The sequence below is a fragment of the Anas acuta genome, chromosome 3, assembly GCF_963932015.1.
Source record: "Anas acuta chromosome 3, bAnaAcu1.1, whole genome shotgun sequence".
Taxonomy (NCBI): domain Eukaryota; kingdom Metazoa; phylum Chordata; class Aves; order Anseriformes; family Anatidae; genus Anas; species Anas acuta.
Window position 1 is genome coordinate 55,100,388 of NC_088981.1, and position 18,169 is coordinate 55,118,556.

Consider the following 18,169-nt stretch of genomic DNA (forward strand, 5'->3'; position numbering starts at 1 on the left):
AGATTACTCAAAAGTTTTGGTCTAACACTTTAATAAATACTATCATTACTAGCTGGATGATGGCCTTTCTCTGGCAGTATCTTTCTAAGAAACTTGATGATCTTCCAGGCCAGTAACTGATCAGATTTCGTTTTGTTATTTGAAGTCATGGACTAAAAAGTTTTAGAATAAAATAAAAATGGATTTTTAAAGGGTAATTAAGTAATCTTAAAAACAAATGCCTGCTGCTTTTAAATCATAATAAAACAGGTGTTTCCTTTGCCGTATGACAAGGCCTTTTCCAAACAGAGTGTCTGTGAAGGCAAGAAGTAACTGTGGTTCATAAACTGTTCGTGTTTGCACAACATTTTTTGTTGAGAAGTGTTATCAATTATTTTTGTTTTGATTACTCTGTTATACTGGAAGTGAATGTATGTTAGTTACCAATGTTTTTCACTTTAATTTTATGCATAAACGAGTTTTTAATGTTGTAAGGAACAAATCTTGGGCCAGCTGAGATGACTAGAGAGAATGTAATTGGGAGAAGGCTGAAAGGAAGCTAGACTAAAATCATGAAGGTAGCTATTAAACCCAGTTACTAAACCCAGGTACCATCAAGTTATGCTTCTAATCCATTGCAATTTACCAGATGACTTCCAAGGACCAAGATTTCACCAGAAGTGGTCTTACTGCCCATGGATAGAAATGACCATGGTGTGCAGGTCCTGACCGTGGTGCAGGGAGGGTGCCAATACCCTAATGCTCCCAGAGGGTGGCTGGGTTTTCCCTAGAGATTGTCAGAATTTTTACAAGAAAAGTGTTTGGTTGAAAATGAACATTAACCAAAATAGAAGCTTTAAATAAATAAGTAAATATACATATATATGTGTCATTTGGAAAGAAAAATTCAAAAGCATGTAGTTTTTGGTGATTTTTCCAAGTTCCATACCTTTATAAAAAAAGTCATAATAATCCTTTAACATTTGCTATACACGTATAAAAAGTGCAGGAAACAATTTGCACGCAGAAATTTCAGAACAGGAAAATACTATATCTAAAATTTTCCAAGATTAAACCTTTCACATTTATTCAAGTTTTTCATTTCCCAACCTAAAGTTCACATTCTTTTCACATTGTAAATGCTCTAAACTTCAAGGTACAGCTTTATACCTAGCTATTTCCTTCGAAGATTTCTACTAGGGGAGTCTTCTTTATTAGAATAATTTTAATGGCTTGTATTTTATGTGACCTTAGATAACATTGTCTGAAACAGCAGCAGCAAAAAGGAATATCCATTGGTAAGAAGTTGTGCTGCCACCTTTCCGTGATCTCTTCTTAAGGCATGTTCATTCAGAAGGGTGTTTTTGGAGATGAATGGTTTCACTGCTGAGTTGGTGGACACTAGCAGAGCTCGGCAATTAGTCCCATACACGGTAGAAAGTGGTGCCAAGCTGAGTGACGGAGGAGAATGAATGTCCATCAGACTGCAAATATCTCAATATTACCAGAAGGGATGGAGATGAAAGGATAGCTGTACCCAAGCTTCCTTTTTTCTTGTATGCATGTGTGAATAAAAGATGTTAAGGATGCGGTACTGAGCATTAGTCTGGTGGGATTCAATGGGAGAAAAGGAACAAATACCTTCAGAGTGGCTTTATCAGGGAAGCACTCTCAAAATGGGAATCCACGCCCCCCGTCAGCATGAGGAGAATGTGATAGCCCAGCGTATTTGTATCTTGGCTTCTTTGGTCTCTGCTGGGGTTTTGCTTGCCATTAACAAGCTTGGACTCCTCTAGGAAAAAAAAAATATTTAAAGCAGAAACTGGAACAGTTTGTAAAATTGTGTGTGTGTCTGCTGTTTCACCTAGTGAATTACACCTGCTTTCTTACAAATTGTCTATGTGCTTTGGAATAATGGTAGTTTCTTTGTAGTATATACCTTTGTTTGGTAAATAGCCATGTACCTTTAGAGAATCAAAAGCAGCAAAAGATAAAAGGTGAATTGTAACTGGTCAACCAAATTTATGTCTGAGGTTGATGCTTAAACATCTGCCTTCATTCTTCTTTATAATATGCAGTCAGTTCTTTGGGAGATTTTCTAGCATCTTTAACATTAACTAAGTTTAATTCCTGAAATTCAAGCTGACAATTAAAACAGAGCTATAAATGATGCTAAACGTTCCACTTTTCAATAAACTTTTCACTACTAAGCACTGTCTAAAAAGGAGCTCAAAGAAAACACAAGACCTTGATTCAAAAGCTCCTTGAACTTCATGGCAAGAATCCTATTTGGTATGATACATTGGCCTTTACACTGTACTTAAATGAGTATATCGGGCTAGGAGTTATTTGGTATTTATTTATGGGAGATCATCTTCTGCATGAGATACCAATTTAGAAGCTGATTAATGTCTGTAATACAAAATTTTTGTAGAGTAGAACAAGCACAATTGGTAATTTTATAGGTAATTAAAAATAAATAAATACATAAATAGCCAGTATGCAAGGGCAGTGCAGACCACATGACCCACAGACAACTTTCTTTGGCATGCCAACATTTCTTTTTTTTCATTACAAGATAAAAACAGTTTATTCCTTGAGTACCTGTGGGAAGATGCTGAATGGGAAGCAGAGAACCATAAAGGTAGCAGAAGTGAAGATGGGGCCCCTGTGACTTGAAGCTGTTACTGGAAGTAACGATATCTTTGTGTTATGGGCTAGCAGTAAATTCTTCTTTCTGGAGGGCTAGTTCAAGCTTATACGTTTACGTGCGCTGGCAATGGAGCATGTTTTCATACGTTTTATTTTCTAACCAACATAAAAGCCAAAAGTTGTCGTAATACTTAGGGCAGACCTTCTTCCTTTCTTAGTCTCTGCTTCATTACGTTGAGTGCCTCAAATGAAATTGGAAATACCCAAAGCAGCTGTAGAGTCTGCACCTGGAGTCAGGTGTTAAATGTAAATGATGAAAACAGCTTTAAAATGACCTCATAAAATGGTAGCATTTGCTCTGTGTTTTAAGAAGTTGAATTTTCAAATTGCAAAATGACTTCCTTATGAGCATATTATCAGAAGGCATATAAAATCAGTGCCTCATTTTCATCTGTAATTATAAAGTGCTAAGATTATTACTCTTAAAGCCAGGGGCTTATTGGTGTTTTGACCTTTGTAGCTCACCAGACGAAGGTTTTGGAAGTTACTAATTGGGAAGGAGGGGGGAGAGCTTTGGTAATATTATTTACGTTCAAATGTGTCCTTGGATGTTTTGTCAAATTGAGGGAAAATACAGGTAGAACAGCATTTGATTCAAAACTTATCTCCTAGCTTTGAGAAGATTCCTATTTGAAATAGAAAAGATGAAAATCACATCAAGGTAATTCCTGTCACTTTGCCCATAATTCATACCATTAAGTCAGCTGGTTTGTCTAATCTGTAAAATCATATGCTTGTCTCAAATCTTTGTCAGATAAAGCAGGGCAATTTTGAGGCAGATAGCGGTACCTTTGATGGTGTTCATCAAAAAGCATAATGTTATTTGAACTAGTTTTATCTTTTGTTCCTAAATCCTCTAGCAATTTATTTTGTTTGATCTATGAAATGTCCAGTGTGGAGACCGTCTAATCATTAAAGGTCTGATTTTCAGTGGTAATAACAGCCTTCAATTCTATGTAGAGTCATTGTTAGCCTTGGCTACTGCCAACCTTCAAAAGCCAGGTTTTTCAGAGTTATCCTGACGTCATATATGGGGTTTTCTTCACTTTGCTAATGCCATTAGGCAATAGTGGCAAGTGCAGTTATGTAGTTGTTATGTTTTGTCTCAGGGTGGATGAAATGATGGCTGTGTGCATATGAGTTATGAGAAACAGAAAAGAAAAATTGAAAAAATTGTGCTGTTCTTGTTTAGACAGAAGAGCTAGAGTGAATCCTCAACCAAAATACAGCTGATTATATTACTATGCTGGAATATTTTATTTACTGCTCTTCCAAAAATGAACAAAAATTTAAAAAAAAGGAAAGAAAGAAAAAAAAAAAGCAAGTATGATATAATCCATATAGTGTCACAACATAATTCACCCAACCAGAGGCAGGACTAGCACCTCGGCATTGGGTTCTGCTGGGTTCAAGTAAAGCAAAGCATTTTTCTGCAGCATCTCAAATGGGATTCTTCCTAGCTGCATAGCAACAGAGGGTGTAGTTTGTCACATTCACTTCTTCCTATAATCTTTATGTATGCATGAAGAAACAGTTTTCTTTTAGCCTTTTAATCGTGCAAGGGTTGTTCCTTCAGGACCGGAGGGCTGCACAGATTTGCATGTTTTGCGGTTGTGACCCATAGCACTCGGCAAATAACTGTAGCGCTCCTTAAATAAATCTAAGAGCATCTTTTTTTTTCAGTTGTCAAGTTTTGGTTTCAGGCAGGCATATTTATATCCTAATTCTGAAAACTGCTGTTTTCATTGTGAAGTCTGGTGGATCTGTGTACGTGGAGTTCATTTTAGGACTGGAACATTTCGGAGCATCATTGCTTCCCAGTAAACATCAGAATATATTTCAGGAAAGTCTTCTCTTTCTGTCTCTTTTAAGTGATTAATTATCTATTTAGATTTATGAAAAAGCATCATTAGATCTGGGTGCCCATTAAGTAGTTGAAATAACACTCTGCTGATTGAGAATTTCGTATTTGTTTTCTCTGTTTGTATATGCTACATCTCTGTAACGTAACTGGCGGAGAAGCTCATTGTGTATGAATGTGAGCATCCCAGCCATATCAGAATGTTTTTGAAATAGAACTAATTTGGAAAAAAGGCTCTAAGAAAAAGTCATTAACAGAAGGTAAATGGTTTTACAGCTAATTTCTGCTTCAGGCACTAGGATGACGTGTTTTTTTCAGTTCTGTACTGAGGCTGTGAGAGATACTGTATTTGTTAAATTGATATTAATTATAAATGAGAGAGCAATTTGGCAGGTTTGGACTTGATTAGGTTCTCCAGAAAAGCTCAGATAGTTCTAATGCACAGAGTAGAGAGCCTAAAACTGCTTTGTATTCCTTCTGCACTGAGAAGCAAAGCAATTTCTCTATGAAATTTCTGTATTTTAACAAGCAGGGACTCTAGAAAATTTTTTCATGTCACTGGTGACACGAATATTCGAATTTGATCTTCTGTCAGAGCATGTAACTTCATTTGCAGAGTTGAGACTTGGAGATTGTAATGAGGGAAATCATGATGAGGAAAATTTGAACGTGGTTTGGGTACGGGGCCTTCGGTTTGCCGTTTCTGTAATGAAATGCTACATTCCAGCATAGTGTGTGTTTTTCTTAAAAGCATGTGATGTCTTCCAAAAAGGCCTGATTGGGGAGAGAGCCTGTGTTCACTGACAGTCATGACAAAATGATTCCAGCTGTTCTTGAGAGACGCCTACTGCTGTGCTGAAAATTACTGTTTTGTACATCTTCTTCGGAATTTAAATGCAATGTTGTTTATTTTGCAGTATTGTTTAACTGCTTCTTGTAAAATAGCTGTTAGCACTCTACACAGTTTCGGTAATGCTGTTTTTGTTTGTAATCTTTTAAGGTTGTGCTGGTTAGATGGAACGAACCATTTCAGAAATTAGCAACCTGTGATGCAGACGGAGGAATATTCGTTTGGATACAGTACGAAGGCAGATGGTCTGTGGAGCTTGTGAATGATCGTGGGGCACAGGTTGGTACACGCGTTTTCTCTTCAGTCCAGAATGATCAAGTCCCAAGAGACAAAATGAAGAGGACAATGAATAGTACTTTATACTGTTTGAAATGTGCAGGAGAAAATGAAAGATTTCTTTATTGAAAAGAGTATGCAAGAAGTGTCAAAGACACTTTGCAAGGACAGTTGCTTTGTCTGATAGCCATGAAATCAGAACTGCTACTGGGCTAAAGTTGTCCTGCCTATCTCTGTGCAGTGCCACCTTTTATCAAAACAATGAAAAAGTACTCCATGGCTAATACATCTATTTTCTTATCTTTGATATATTAAGGTAAGCGACTTTACATGGAGCCATGATGGGACTCAAGCCCTTATCTCCTACAGAGATGGATTTGTGCTGGTCGGTTCAGTCAGTGGACAAAGACACTGGTCTTCAGAAATAAACTTGGAAAGTCAGATCACATGTGGCATATGGACTCCAGATGACCAACAGGTAATGGAACTTTAGAGGCTGTTAATTATATCGCAGTGGTATGCTGTAGAATACACCTCTGAAAAAGTCGTTAAATAAAATGCCCACTTTGTAAGAACTGTTTCTGTCAAAACTGGTGCTCCCACACATAGTGGAAAATTAAATCCATCCTGTTGCTCTCATTAGTCAAATATACTATTGTACCAAGTTGCCTGTCATCAGTTTTCACCCTGGATCACATGGAGTCTTATTCAAAGTCAGTTGTTTGAGATGGGAATCTGTAATTGTACCCCTAATTCATTGATGCAGCTATTGCGATAATACGCATTTGAGCAGAGATACAGCATAGACTAGTAAACATCTGAGCAGCTGCTTCAGTGTAGAGCTGCCCAGTTTGCACTTGCAGCAAAAACAGTTCAGCTGACATACAGGGATGTTTGCCTTCTCATGAGCACAGGGATCAAACTGATTGTGTCAGAGGGACCTCTCAGTCTTATGCAAAACACATCATTTTTAAAAAGGCCATTTTTTAACCATTGAGCCCCAAACTTGCTGAGCTTTGAAAAAGACAGTTTAAAAAGCCTTCTTTAATGCTTTTCTAATAAAGCATATCATGTTGGTCACTTCACCATTTATAGTGGGGCTTGAGCTAGCCTGTTGGTTTCATTTGCAGAATTTGCAATGGCCCTTTGCCATTTAGCTGTTGACCTTTGTGGAATGGTCTGCCCTTCCACATACTTGCTATCGTTATGGTTAATGTGTGGAAAATATAGTACTGAAAGAAATGATGGGAGTAGAATAGTGCAAAGAGAATTTGCATTATGATCAAGACTGGATTATTTTCCTTGCTTCATTTTGCACCTTCAAGACAACATACTAGTTCAGGACTCAAGGTACCACTGACTTTAATTCAGAATACTACAAATCCATACAAGATATGTGTGGGGTTATCTTGAAAATTGCTAGTGGAGTACAGTAGCGCTAATAATACGCATTTCTACAGCTGCATCTAATAATTTTAGAGTGCTCTGCAAAGAATAATGAATTAATTATTATAACACTGCTCTTTAAAGCCAGGGAGTCTAACTGCCTCTTTTTGAATCTGGGGAGATTTGAGTCTTGGCAATAAATAATTTACTCAAGATCAAGAGGAAAATACAAGCGGCAGAAGTAGGAGAGAAACTAACATCTAACAGCTCTCAGTCCTATGTTTTAAATATGAGGCTACCCCATTTGTATGATTCTCGGTTGTAGTTCACTGCTGTATTTGGAAATATCATCACTTGAGCGCTTAATTTGGGGTGACTGACTGCCTTTTAATTCAAATTAGCCAATATGTTTGTACTTTCTAAACTGGATGCTCCATAAGTGCTTATTCCATAAAACAAACACTTGTTCAGCGTCCAGATAAGCACATGCGAACATAATGGCCAATTCCAGCTGTGTGAAAATCACTTGCTTGATTTAGGAGATTCTGTTGTTGACAAACTCACTGAAATAGAAACCAAAACCAGCCACAGGTTTGATGTTAATCTCTACAGTTCTCCAAACTATGGGGTTTGCATGTTAACTGATGATGAATCCTTGTGCTGTTCTCCAGAGTTGGTGAAGAGATCTTCTAATATGTATTTAGATGTATTTGTCTCCAGAGACACCAAGAAATATAATTCACTGAGGTTCTTAGGAGAGACTATGCTCTGTTCATACTGAAAATTGAAATTTCGGGGAAAAAGACTTTGCATTTATAACACACAAATAAGCTCATACAGAAATGAATGCACTTACTAACTTATCTCCTTATCTAATTTCTCTCCTGATTTGTCTGTGCAAATGAGATTAAGAATGTTCTAGTCTAGTGTAGCTTCGGCATCTTCCCTGTCGCCTAATGTAATTGATTGCTCTGTACAGTGAGTGAAAGGTAAATGTGAAAATTTAAGTTTATATTTTCGTCATATTATTTTTGTCACCCCTCTGGCACCGTGAAAATTGCTACTGAAAGTATTTCTGGAAAACTACATTCCGTAGCACCTTAACCTCTAACACAATTAACTTGGAAAGCTAAATTTCCAAGGGAAATGTACTGTTCAGTATTATTTTTTCAATTGTCTTCATAAAAATGCACTCGATATAGACTGTTCTTTTGCCTCATTCTTTAGTTCTCTCAACTTTCCCCCTCAGTCATCTGCAGCGTGCATCCTCCTCTTTGCTTCCAGCCTCATTTTCTGTCTTTTCTCCCATCTGTCTGACACCAGTAGTCTATCACTGACTGCTCTAGCTGCTCTCTGGCAGTTCTGCAAGAAGAGAATTTCCTACAACTGTCTTTCCAGTGGAGGAGAAGAATGGTTGGAGCTATAGTATTGCTAACCATCTTCTTGTTTTGACATAAAGGTGAGTTAGCAATACTTTCATGTCAAATATGGCAAATAGAGAGTCAAACTTTTAACTGCATCTCTGATGATAGTGTATTTTGTCCTTGCTGTGCTCTGACACAGGCGTGTGCATGAGGCCTCCAAGGTAGTGGTTGATGCCACCTGTGCTTGAAACTCCATAGTTAACACTTCCCAAAGTCCTTCTGAGTCCCAGAGTCTTTTCTCCTTGTGTGCTGGGGACAAACTTACTATGAGTCAGAGGTGACCTGGTACAATCTGGTTGACTGCAACACTTTCTTTCTTGGCGTCCTGTGTCAACAGATGATCTTGTGAAGGTCACTGGCAGATTTTTGCTGTAGTTCACAACTAGGTCTTGAGTCTGGACACTGAGCTGTGGGATTCTGTAGCTAGTTCTAAACAGAGACCTTTTGATTGCAATTCTGCATGTTAATTGAAGAGGACTAGAATTTAATTTTTTTATTTTCTTTGTATTTCTGCAGTCCTGCCAGAGTGGAGGGCTTTAGCAGTTTCTTATTCCTGTATGCTCTATATCCAGAGCACACTTCGGGCCAAGGCACGCAGCCCCATTGTACCAATAGGAAGCAAATACACACAATATGAAAACTTCACAGGACTGGGTCCTTCATATCTTGAGCAGAGTGACACTTGTGTTACACTTGGATGGATGGGATCACTCAGGATTGTGACCTTCCTTTCTCTTTTTTTTTTTTTTTTTTTTTTTTTTTTTGGAATCGATTTTCCAAGGGCTACCGGAGGCTACAGAGCCTGCTTCCTCAGGGTGATATAGAGTGGAAATTCAGAGACTTACCAGGATTCTCTTTGACCAAGATATGTCAGACAATGAATACATGTGAACTTTCTTCTGTTTGCTTTGAAAATAAACGTACAAGCAGTTTACCAATGTGATTTGCATCCTGCCTGGCACGATGTTAACTGTTGTATATGGTCCCACTGCAGTACAAAGTACATTAATACTAAGTATGTATGAATAAAGGCCCCTGGTTTGAACCCGTTCTGAGTCTAATCATGCAGAATATTGATCTCAGTGGAAGAGAAAACAGGCACAGCATTAGGAAAAGATATTGTGCACACTGTAAGGTCTTCCGAGAAATTGGAAGAAAAACTATGAGACCAATTGCAGATAAAATTGCTTTGTCTGAAAATGCAGGGTGCAGGAGGTCTGTGTTTTTTGTTTTAATCTTCCGTAGCTTGCAGTAGCTGTGCAGGAAGGCAGTTTCTATGCTGTTATTCACTTCTGCTCCCGGCGCTCGCCGTCCCTACTCCCATGGCAACCACAGAAACTTCAGCATTTTTCCTGACAGGCATGGAGCTGAGGCAGGTTTCAGCGCCTTCCTTCTGCCGTGAGCACCCCGTGCTTCAGGGCAGAGCCCTGCACCCAGAGAGGACCTCACCTGAAGGAGGGGAGCTAGCAGTGCAGTCCAGAAGGACTCCCCCCAGCTGAGGCAGATCTGTTTCCCCAAGGTGATTCCCACCTTGACAACTGAACTCGCCTTTGCCTGGTCTGTCCGGCCTGACAGGGGCTGGGCTGAGGCAGCCTCAGCAAGGTGAATGCAGATTGCTGCTGACCTTCATGAGGCATCAGTTTTCATAGTCATAAGCTGATAATATGACATTTAGTCATGCCAGTATTTTCCCCAAGTCATCACAGCATTAGCAAATCTCAGGCCTTGGAGGTACAAGAAAATTAACAAGGAGCACTGTCAAATGGCTACAGCAGCATCAGGCTTTCAACGAGTTTGCCAGTCTGGTTCCATGGTTTTGGTGTGGTTTTAGTCCCTGGGAGGAATAACTAATCAAACCATGGCCATTTGAGTACCGTCTGCTTTTGGATCCCCCAATTTTTATCCATGGTCCATGACTTGCAGTTGCTACAGCCTTTCTAGGGAAATAGTTATTCAAAACAAGTCCTACACTAAAAGTAGGAATAGTAGCCGTACCTAGCTTCCAGAACATGGCTTAAAAATAAGGAATTTTTAAGTGTTTGAAAATGTTGCATCCATTTGTGCCAAGATGTCATCCTCCCACCTGTGCTTTCTTTTGCCTGATGCTCTGGAATGAGGAGTGTGTGCTTCTATTCCCCCTACCATTTTGATTTTAATCAGGTGCTGTAGCTCAAATCTCATTCAGGCAGTCACTGCTATTGCAGGAGTCACACTGATCGAGTATAACTATGCTCAGACATCTACCTGTGTGGAAACAAGATCTTGAAGACAGCCTTCTAATGAGTTGACAGAATGATGAAAGAGGCAAACAGGCAACTGGGGCGGTATAGGAAAGGGAAATACTCACCTTAATCATTATGAGTAGTGGAAGGCTTGGAAGGACAAAAAGAAAAAAAAATGGTACAATTTGAAAGTATAAGCAATGATTTTGGTCTTTATTAGAATGTTTCTTGTTCCTACCAAGAATCTTTGTAGGTTCAGATAAAGGAGCCTATAAAATGCCTCTATTTTTATTTCTTAACATGTAGAAATACATCTTTTCCCTCATTAATTTTGAGTGCAGTGACTATCAAGTGACCCTACGTATGTATTTACAATGATTAGAGCTGCTCAAAATTGTAGGGTAAGCTACAATTGTTGAGGAAAAATTGAAAGATTTATTTTCATTTATGGGTGAATTACACAAATTATTGGGAAAAAATGGCTAGAGGCTTTATATAATATTGAAGAAGTGTCATTAATTAACTAGGTGGTTTGTTCAAGCCACAAGGACTTAAGGCAATGGTTAAATCATATAAAGATCTTAACATTGCATGCTCCATAATTGAGAAGTACTGTTAACATGCAATAAAAGGACAGAGAGAAGAGACTTCTTTTAAGATAAATCTGTTATAAAAACACATAGATAAACAAAATCCAACACAACTGTCTTGATATTTTGGACTATTTTTAGAAGCATTTCAGGCCTTCGTGGCAGACTTAATATTAAAATTAATCCATTGTACCCTTTTACAGACTTTTTTTTTTACAGTTAGAATGTTTAAATGGTTTTTTTTGAATAGACTTTAGTGTTCTTTAAGGCCAGGTTCATGGGGCTTTGAGCAACCTGGACTAGTGGGTGGCGTCCCTGCCCATGCCAGGGGGTTGGAACTGGATGGTCTTTAAGGTCTCTTCCAGCCCAAACCATTCTGTGGTTCTGTGATTCTTGATTTATATATTTATACATGCTGCAAGCCAGTAATGCTGGTTTTGTTCTTTGCTTGGTGACTTGATTTTTATGATGCCACATAATAGTGACAGACAGTTTTTATGTGAAAAAAGTAATGTGAATTTTAAGTGCTATTTAGCCTTTCTTTCTCCCATCTCTTTTTATTATATTGTTTTAAAGCTTCATTATGCAGCTATTTCTGAAATAATAGATTGCTTTTCTGGTGTCTATATATAGTTTCATTAGCGCTGTCTTTTCTCGCTTTTCTGTCTCGAGTCACTGTTCGTGCATCATTCTGCTGAGAATGTGGCTTTCAGAATGAAGGACTCGAAAGAGTTAAATAGCTTGGTGCTCTGTGTCTCTTTTCAGTTGTGCTCTCCTTTTCTCACTAGCAATGAGCAGCTTTACTGCAGATTTCAGTACTCAGCTGAGGACTTTATAGGCTTTGCCTTGTGTTTTGGGGAGGACAAAGAGTAAATACGCTCTCTCTGGAGCTTCTAGGGTTCATTTGCAGCTTCAGGAGCCATCGCATCTCTCTGTGGGTTTATTCCAGACAAGGTTTTTTTTCTGCCAGAAACCCTGGCCAATAATGCACAATTATTGAGCAGATAGTTGAAGGAGCAGAGCAACAAGGTGATGCTTCAATGTGTTTTGTTCTTCCCACTAGCTTCATCTGTGCCTTGCCTAATCTTTCCCTTGATGCTCCTCATCCTGTCTGTAGTGGCAAGGCACTGAGAGAGCTGGCGAGATGGAGCTATTTGTTCTCGTCACGAGGGCTGTAAGATGGGGCTGTTTACGTGCTGACGGCATCCTGGCTCATGTTTTCGCATTGCTGCTGCAATGTTTCATGTCAACATTGTATCAGATGAGTCTTGCAAAGATTTTTTTCCCTTAATGACTCTGTCTGAAAAGAAGAATACAAATGTTTTAATGTTTTTGCTCCTCATTGCAGTCTCCTGTAGACAGGGTAAAGGGATTTAATGTTTGTTACTGCAAAAAGCAAATGGATCTCTGCATCCTCTTGGATGCACAATGTACAAGGATGTGCAGATCACCTTCAATACTCTATCTCCTAACTCTTTACATTGATCTGGCATGACACTTGGATAGGTCACAATATTCTTATTTTAGATGACCAGAATCTAGGGTTTATTAAGCTCTGTCAGAAAGAAAGGATGTCAGAAAGAAAGGATGTTAATGGAAATGACAAACTTGAGATGGAAAAAGAACTGAAGACTCATTGTGCCGTTCAGTTATTGTGTCCACTTAGCATTTTTATACCCAGTACTGTTTCATATTTTTGGACCGTCAGTATTTGAATCAGCAAAATAAAGATGAGTGCAAATAGAGACACTGCCAGCCTTTCTGTGGGAAGTGTCAGGAAGACAGAAATAGTTTCCTTCTCTGCTCACCTTGCTAGTACTTGTATAGAAGGATTTGCTTATGTAGCCTGAAGTCTTCAGTTCTCCGGGACAAGGAACACTCACTTGAAACCGTGTTTCTGAACAGCATTGTGTTATGCTTCAGCTCTGGGGCAAACAGTAAGAACAAGGACTTGCAGGATACCTGTGCAAAGTAACAGCAAATGCTTATGCTGGTTTTCAGGTAGTTCAGGCAAAAATGACACCTGCTGCAGAAATTATCTTTCTATCTGAGAAGTCATATATAAAGTCAGAATTTTATTTTCCTTTAATTTGTTTGGTCACACTTTAAGTTGGTCAGGAAAGGGCATGTAAGTAGAAGTTTTTTTTGTTCTAAACTGTGAGTATTTAGAGCATTTATCTGAAACAGTCTGTGTTATTCCATTTCCAAAGCCATTTGACTGAGAATGCTTTGGCCCTAGGACTCATTTGGTTCACCCAGAGCTTTCTGATCTTTATGGTTCAAAATAAATGTAGCTATTGGCATGGTTAATTTAAACCTTGTTAGCAATGTGACTTGATCTGTGATTTTTTTGGGATGTTAGTAACAAGACAGTGAGCCAACATGGGTCCTGAATTTGGGTATGATTTTCATGCCTGTGTGTAGTCTCAATCATGCATGAGGAGAAAGGATTGTAGTGATTGAATATGGAAGAGGACATTTGTGGATTTCTGTAGTAGGTCTTGTCCAGGAAAGCAAGGCCAATTCCTGTAGTAAACGGAAGTCTAAAGGTGGTATTTCTGGTAAGCGATACCACATGGCCTTTCCTCAGATTTGTCAACAAGAGGTAGTGCACCAATGGAAAGTGGAAACAGCATCTCTTTATTCCCCAAACCCTTTCCCATCAGGGTGTTATCCTGCGTGGTGCATTCAACTTGTGCTCTTTGCCCTTTGTCCAGGAGCCAGTTTCTTGTTGGCGTTCTGATGTCCAGGGATTGTGAACAGCTGCCTCAGCTGGAAAGGGGATAATCCTTCCTCCCTTCCCTTGTTTTGGGGAGGACAGTCATTCTTCTGCAGTGCATCATTTTGGTAACAGTTTATTACACAACGTATCTCCATGTTGACTCCCTTATACTTGTCTTCACCCATCCTACATATTTCCTGCCCATGCTGTGTTACCCTTCTCTGCCAACACCCAAGACCTAGAAGGATGAAGCAGAATTTGGGGCATTTGCTTCCATTAGCATATAGCTTGTCCCTGGAGCTTCTTGATTCTGTATTATGAAAGTTAAAACAGCAAGAACATTGTTTCTAAAATACTTTGTGTTGCATTTTTACTGGTCCAGAGTGCAATTCTTGTTGCTAAGTAATATGTTCAATTGGGAGAAAAGAAAAAAAAAAAAGCAACACCACACACACAGAATCCCAGCAAAAATTCTGACTTCTAAAACTCCGAAGGTGATTTTAACTTCAGCAGACAACATATCTTTCAGGAAATAGCTAAACCCTGGCTTGGGAACAGTATAGGAGACTGCCAAGTGTATGTGAGCACTCTGGGTATCAGTTGACTCATTTGCCTAGATTGAGTGGTTGTTGGTAAAACTAATTACATTTTCCCACCTACCAGTACCAAATAGTTCTTTTTATTCCTATATATAATTTGATATATACAAAGAATACATTCTTCATAGGCATGTGTGCATTTTCCTGGCAGAGTTTAGTGAGAATACAGAAAACCACGTTGCTCGAAGAGCGTTCCAACATACTTCTGGTGTGGGTCCAGGCCTGGAGTCCTCTCCATGTTAAAAGCTACAGAAGATGTTCTGGAGAAGATGTTCCAGCTGCTGGTTTTAGTTCATTTCACATGCTACTTTGAATGCAATTTGAAACCTAACACAGGTTAAAAAAATAAAACAGCAACTCTTTTCCTTGTCTAGAGTAAACTGAGGCATATTGTAAATTTAGTAAACATTATATAGAAGGTTTGCTCTTTCTACTGAAAAATCTGTTATAGGATACTTTCTAAAAAATGTCTTGAGTCAAGAAAGAATATAGAAGTGCGTGTGCCAGTAAATATTCCAGTCAGAATCAGTGTGGGTATAATTACAGGGGCATATAATAATCATTTCTGTAATTTGCCAGATTGCCTCAAATAACATTATCTTCACCTGCACAATTGCTTCCATCCTCACATGTCCAGAGCAGTTGTATAATTTGAGATCCTGCTTTTGAGAAACTACTGATGTTTCTGACTTCTGAAACAAAGTGTGAAGCTGTATCTCATTTATAGTCATTCAACTATGTTATACAATTTTAGAGAGAAATAAAGCCAGTGTGGTTTGAATCCCCAGGTTTTAGAGTTTCAATCTGTATTAAACAGATTTGTCACCAGAATCTCCAGTGTATTTACTTTGTCTTCTCATTTGAGGGCTCTGTAATAGTTATCTAAACCCTATGGAATTTGTAAGGGAGAGAAAGAACAAGCCTGAAAGTAGGTAACTAAACCAGCACTGTTTCTGAAAGTTTTAACAGTCTCAAATGGGAATTTCAGTGCTCTGTATATATGCAGTTAGCTGGATGATCTCATGGTGTATTGTCCACAAGCAGGCTGGCAATTCCTCATTTCTGAAGGAAACGGAAAACTCTTGTCATTTTTTTTAGACATAAAGGCAGTCAGAAAAAAAAGCTAGTGCTTTTTGCCCCCCAAGTTTTTTGTGTGAATTTGTGGTGATGTCTCTTTCAGTGTCAGTTCAAGAAATCATTTTACAGCAGTTGAATTTTTAATGGAAATAAAAAGTGTTCAGCAGAAAAGCAGCTGTCTCCCTCTGTTTGGTTCTCACTGTTTCTGCATTGTGAGGTAAAAAGAAGTAAAGGCAGAGATATCACACTAAGAAAAAAAAAACAACCAAGGTTTTCACTTTTTTATGTATCCTATGAGGCTGCTAATGCGTTGTCTCATGCTTTCTGATGGAGAAGAAATAAACAAGAAGAGCACAAAGAATGCAAAATGCTAATACTGCAACTAAACGGACTGCAAAATGTCTTAACTCAACCTTTGCAAGACTGGCAGGCTTTTTTGTTTGGCTAGTACTAGGGAATGAAAACATTTAAAGGCAATCGTTTTCCACATATTTCCCATGCTACTAAGCGTATCTGCATAAATAGAAGTTTGATCCATCATTTTTTATATTAATCAGTTTATAATTCAGTTAATCTTGAATCAGCAAAATGGGTTTAACTATTAGTATGATGGCATTGTGGTGATGACTGTAAAGCTTGTTCCTAGCATGAATATGAATGTTTGGCCAGATGGCTAAATTAAAGGAAACAGAACTAATTCAGCTTTCTTGAACTGCTCAGCATCTTCTGGCTCTGCAAACGCACACAGTTGACGTTATTAGCATTTTTGCAGAACCTAATTTCTGAAGTTCAGTGCTGACTTTATCCTTCTGAGGGTACAGGAGGCTAAAGGAAATGCGTAAAGACAAGTCTAAATGTTGAAAGATGAATGGCAGTGAGACAAACATCAGGCAAGGTGACTGCAAATTCAGAGGTACACAGGATAAACAGTTAGTGGCAGCATTGGTGCTACCTGGTACAGTGGTAACAAGGTTTCAGCAGATGTGGGGCCAAACAGAAAAAGAACCAGAAAGGCAGAAAGTAAAACAAAATTCTGAAAAAGCAAGGTTTGCAAAATGTGTGGTAGAAGAGGAATCCTTCACAGTTTGGAAATGCAACTGTGGAGAATGTTTGAAACCAGTAAGAGCAGGTAAAAAAGCCATGAGAGAAATTGGAGAGACTAGAGTTTGTGGAAAATATTGTGTAGAAAATGTTCTTAAGATGTTCTTAGACCTAATATTGATAAAAACAGTAGCACTGTGAGATCATCCACCAATTCCATAGCCACAAGATGCTGATGAGATTTGTGCCATGGACTACTATTTCACTAAGAAACTCCTAACAGTCTGAGGAAATTAAAAAGGGGTCCTGGGATGGGTTATTTTGAAATTAATCAAGTCCCGCTATCCAACTGATACCTGGAAATGCAAGTTGTCAATGCAACTTGCACTGGATTCTAAATTAAACTTGCAAGTATAATTGGGACCTGCCTGTCGCTTAGTCTTACTGGGAACCCACTTCAATTAGTACCTGCAGTCAGAGACCCTAAGGGCATATCAAAATGGATAAGGAATACAAAACTGTTACAGTACTGTCACATTAGTCAGTGCTGTGGTCTTGCTTGAAATATTCTGTGCAGGGTAAGTCATTGTCTCCTAAAACGAAAATGGAGAAAATTGAGAAAAGAACTAGAAGAGCCAGGAGTTGTGAACAGCAAATAATCTTTTGCTCACTCCTTTCTAAACCAAGTCACTTGACTAGTCCCTCTAGATAGAGACCAACAAGTCCTGTGTCTCTCTAAAAATTTTGGTTTTAAAATATCCAAATAATATTAGGATATATTCATTTTCAATGTTGTTTTAATTAGCCGAGTCTGTGAAATTGTTTTGCTTCCCTCAGTTGTCGAATATACATTCTTTTTAAAAAGTTAAAGGTTTTTTTGTTTGTTTGTTTTGTTTTTGTTTTTTAATCCTGCTCCATCATTAAGTAAAGCAGATGTTCCTTTTCTGGCCGTGTAGCGTCACGGTACTGGACTCTCTCTTTCAAAAAGTGCTATCCTGACTTCAGCGTGAACTTTAATCAGTCATTGCCCTGATACTAAAGGAAGGCACATGTTCCAAATATGGATTGACCAGATTTCCTGGGAGTTTTGTTTGACTAGCAACATTTGAAACCTTCAGTGTTAGTACTAAATATCATGAAGGCAGCATCTTATTTTATCAATATCTTTCTGAAGCACTATTGACTATTCAGTTTGTACAACCCAAACGTTAGATTGGAAGTAATTCTGTCTTTTAACTCTTGATATCAAGTTATCAAATACATTAATTTTGTATCAAATAAAAGTTATCAAATATGGGATTGGATTATCCTCAGTAACTACAAAAGTCAAAGTGACTGTAGTTCCAGAAAGCTTCTTTGGCAATGAGGACAGGCTATGATGTAGGAATGAGCAGCAGCTAGATTTTCTGCAGATAGAACTCAACACAGCT

The 18,169-nt window shown here is 38.4% G+C and overlaps 1 protein-coding gene across 6 annotated transcripts in view; it reads left to right on the forward strand.

Moving 5' to 3' along the window:
• Positions 1-18,169, forward strand: part of TULP4 (TUB like protein 4) — a 155,726-nt gene that overhangs the window by 92,519 nt on the left and 45,038 nt on the right. For all 6 annotated transcript variants that reach the window (XM_068677203.1, XM_068677202.1, XM_068677200.1 and 3 more), the window contains 2 exons: positions 5,553-5,681; positions 5,995-6,156. In XM_068677203.1, coding sequence (XP_068533304.1) covers positions 5,553-5,681; positions 5,995-6,156 — 291 coding nt within the window. The remainder of the gene's footprint in view (positions 1-5,552; positions 5,682-5,994; positions 6,157-18,169) is intronic.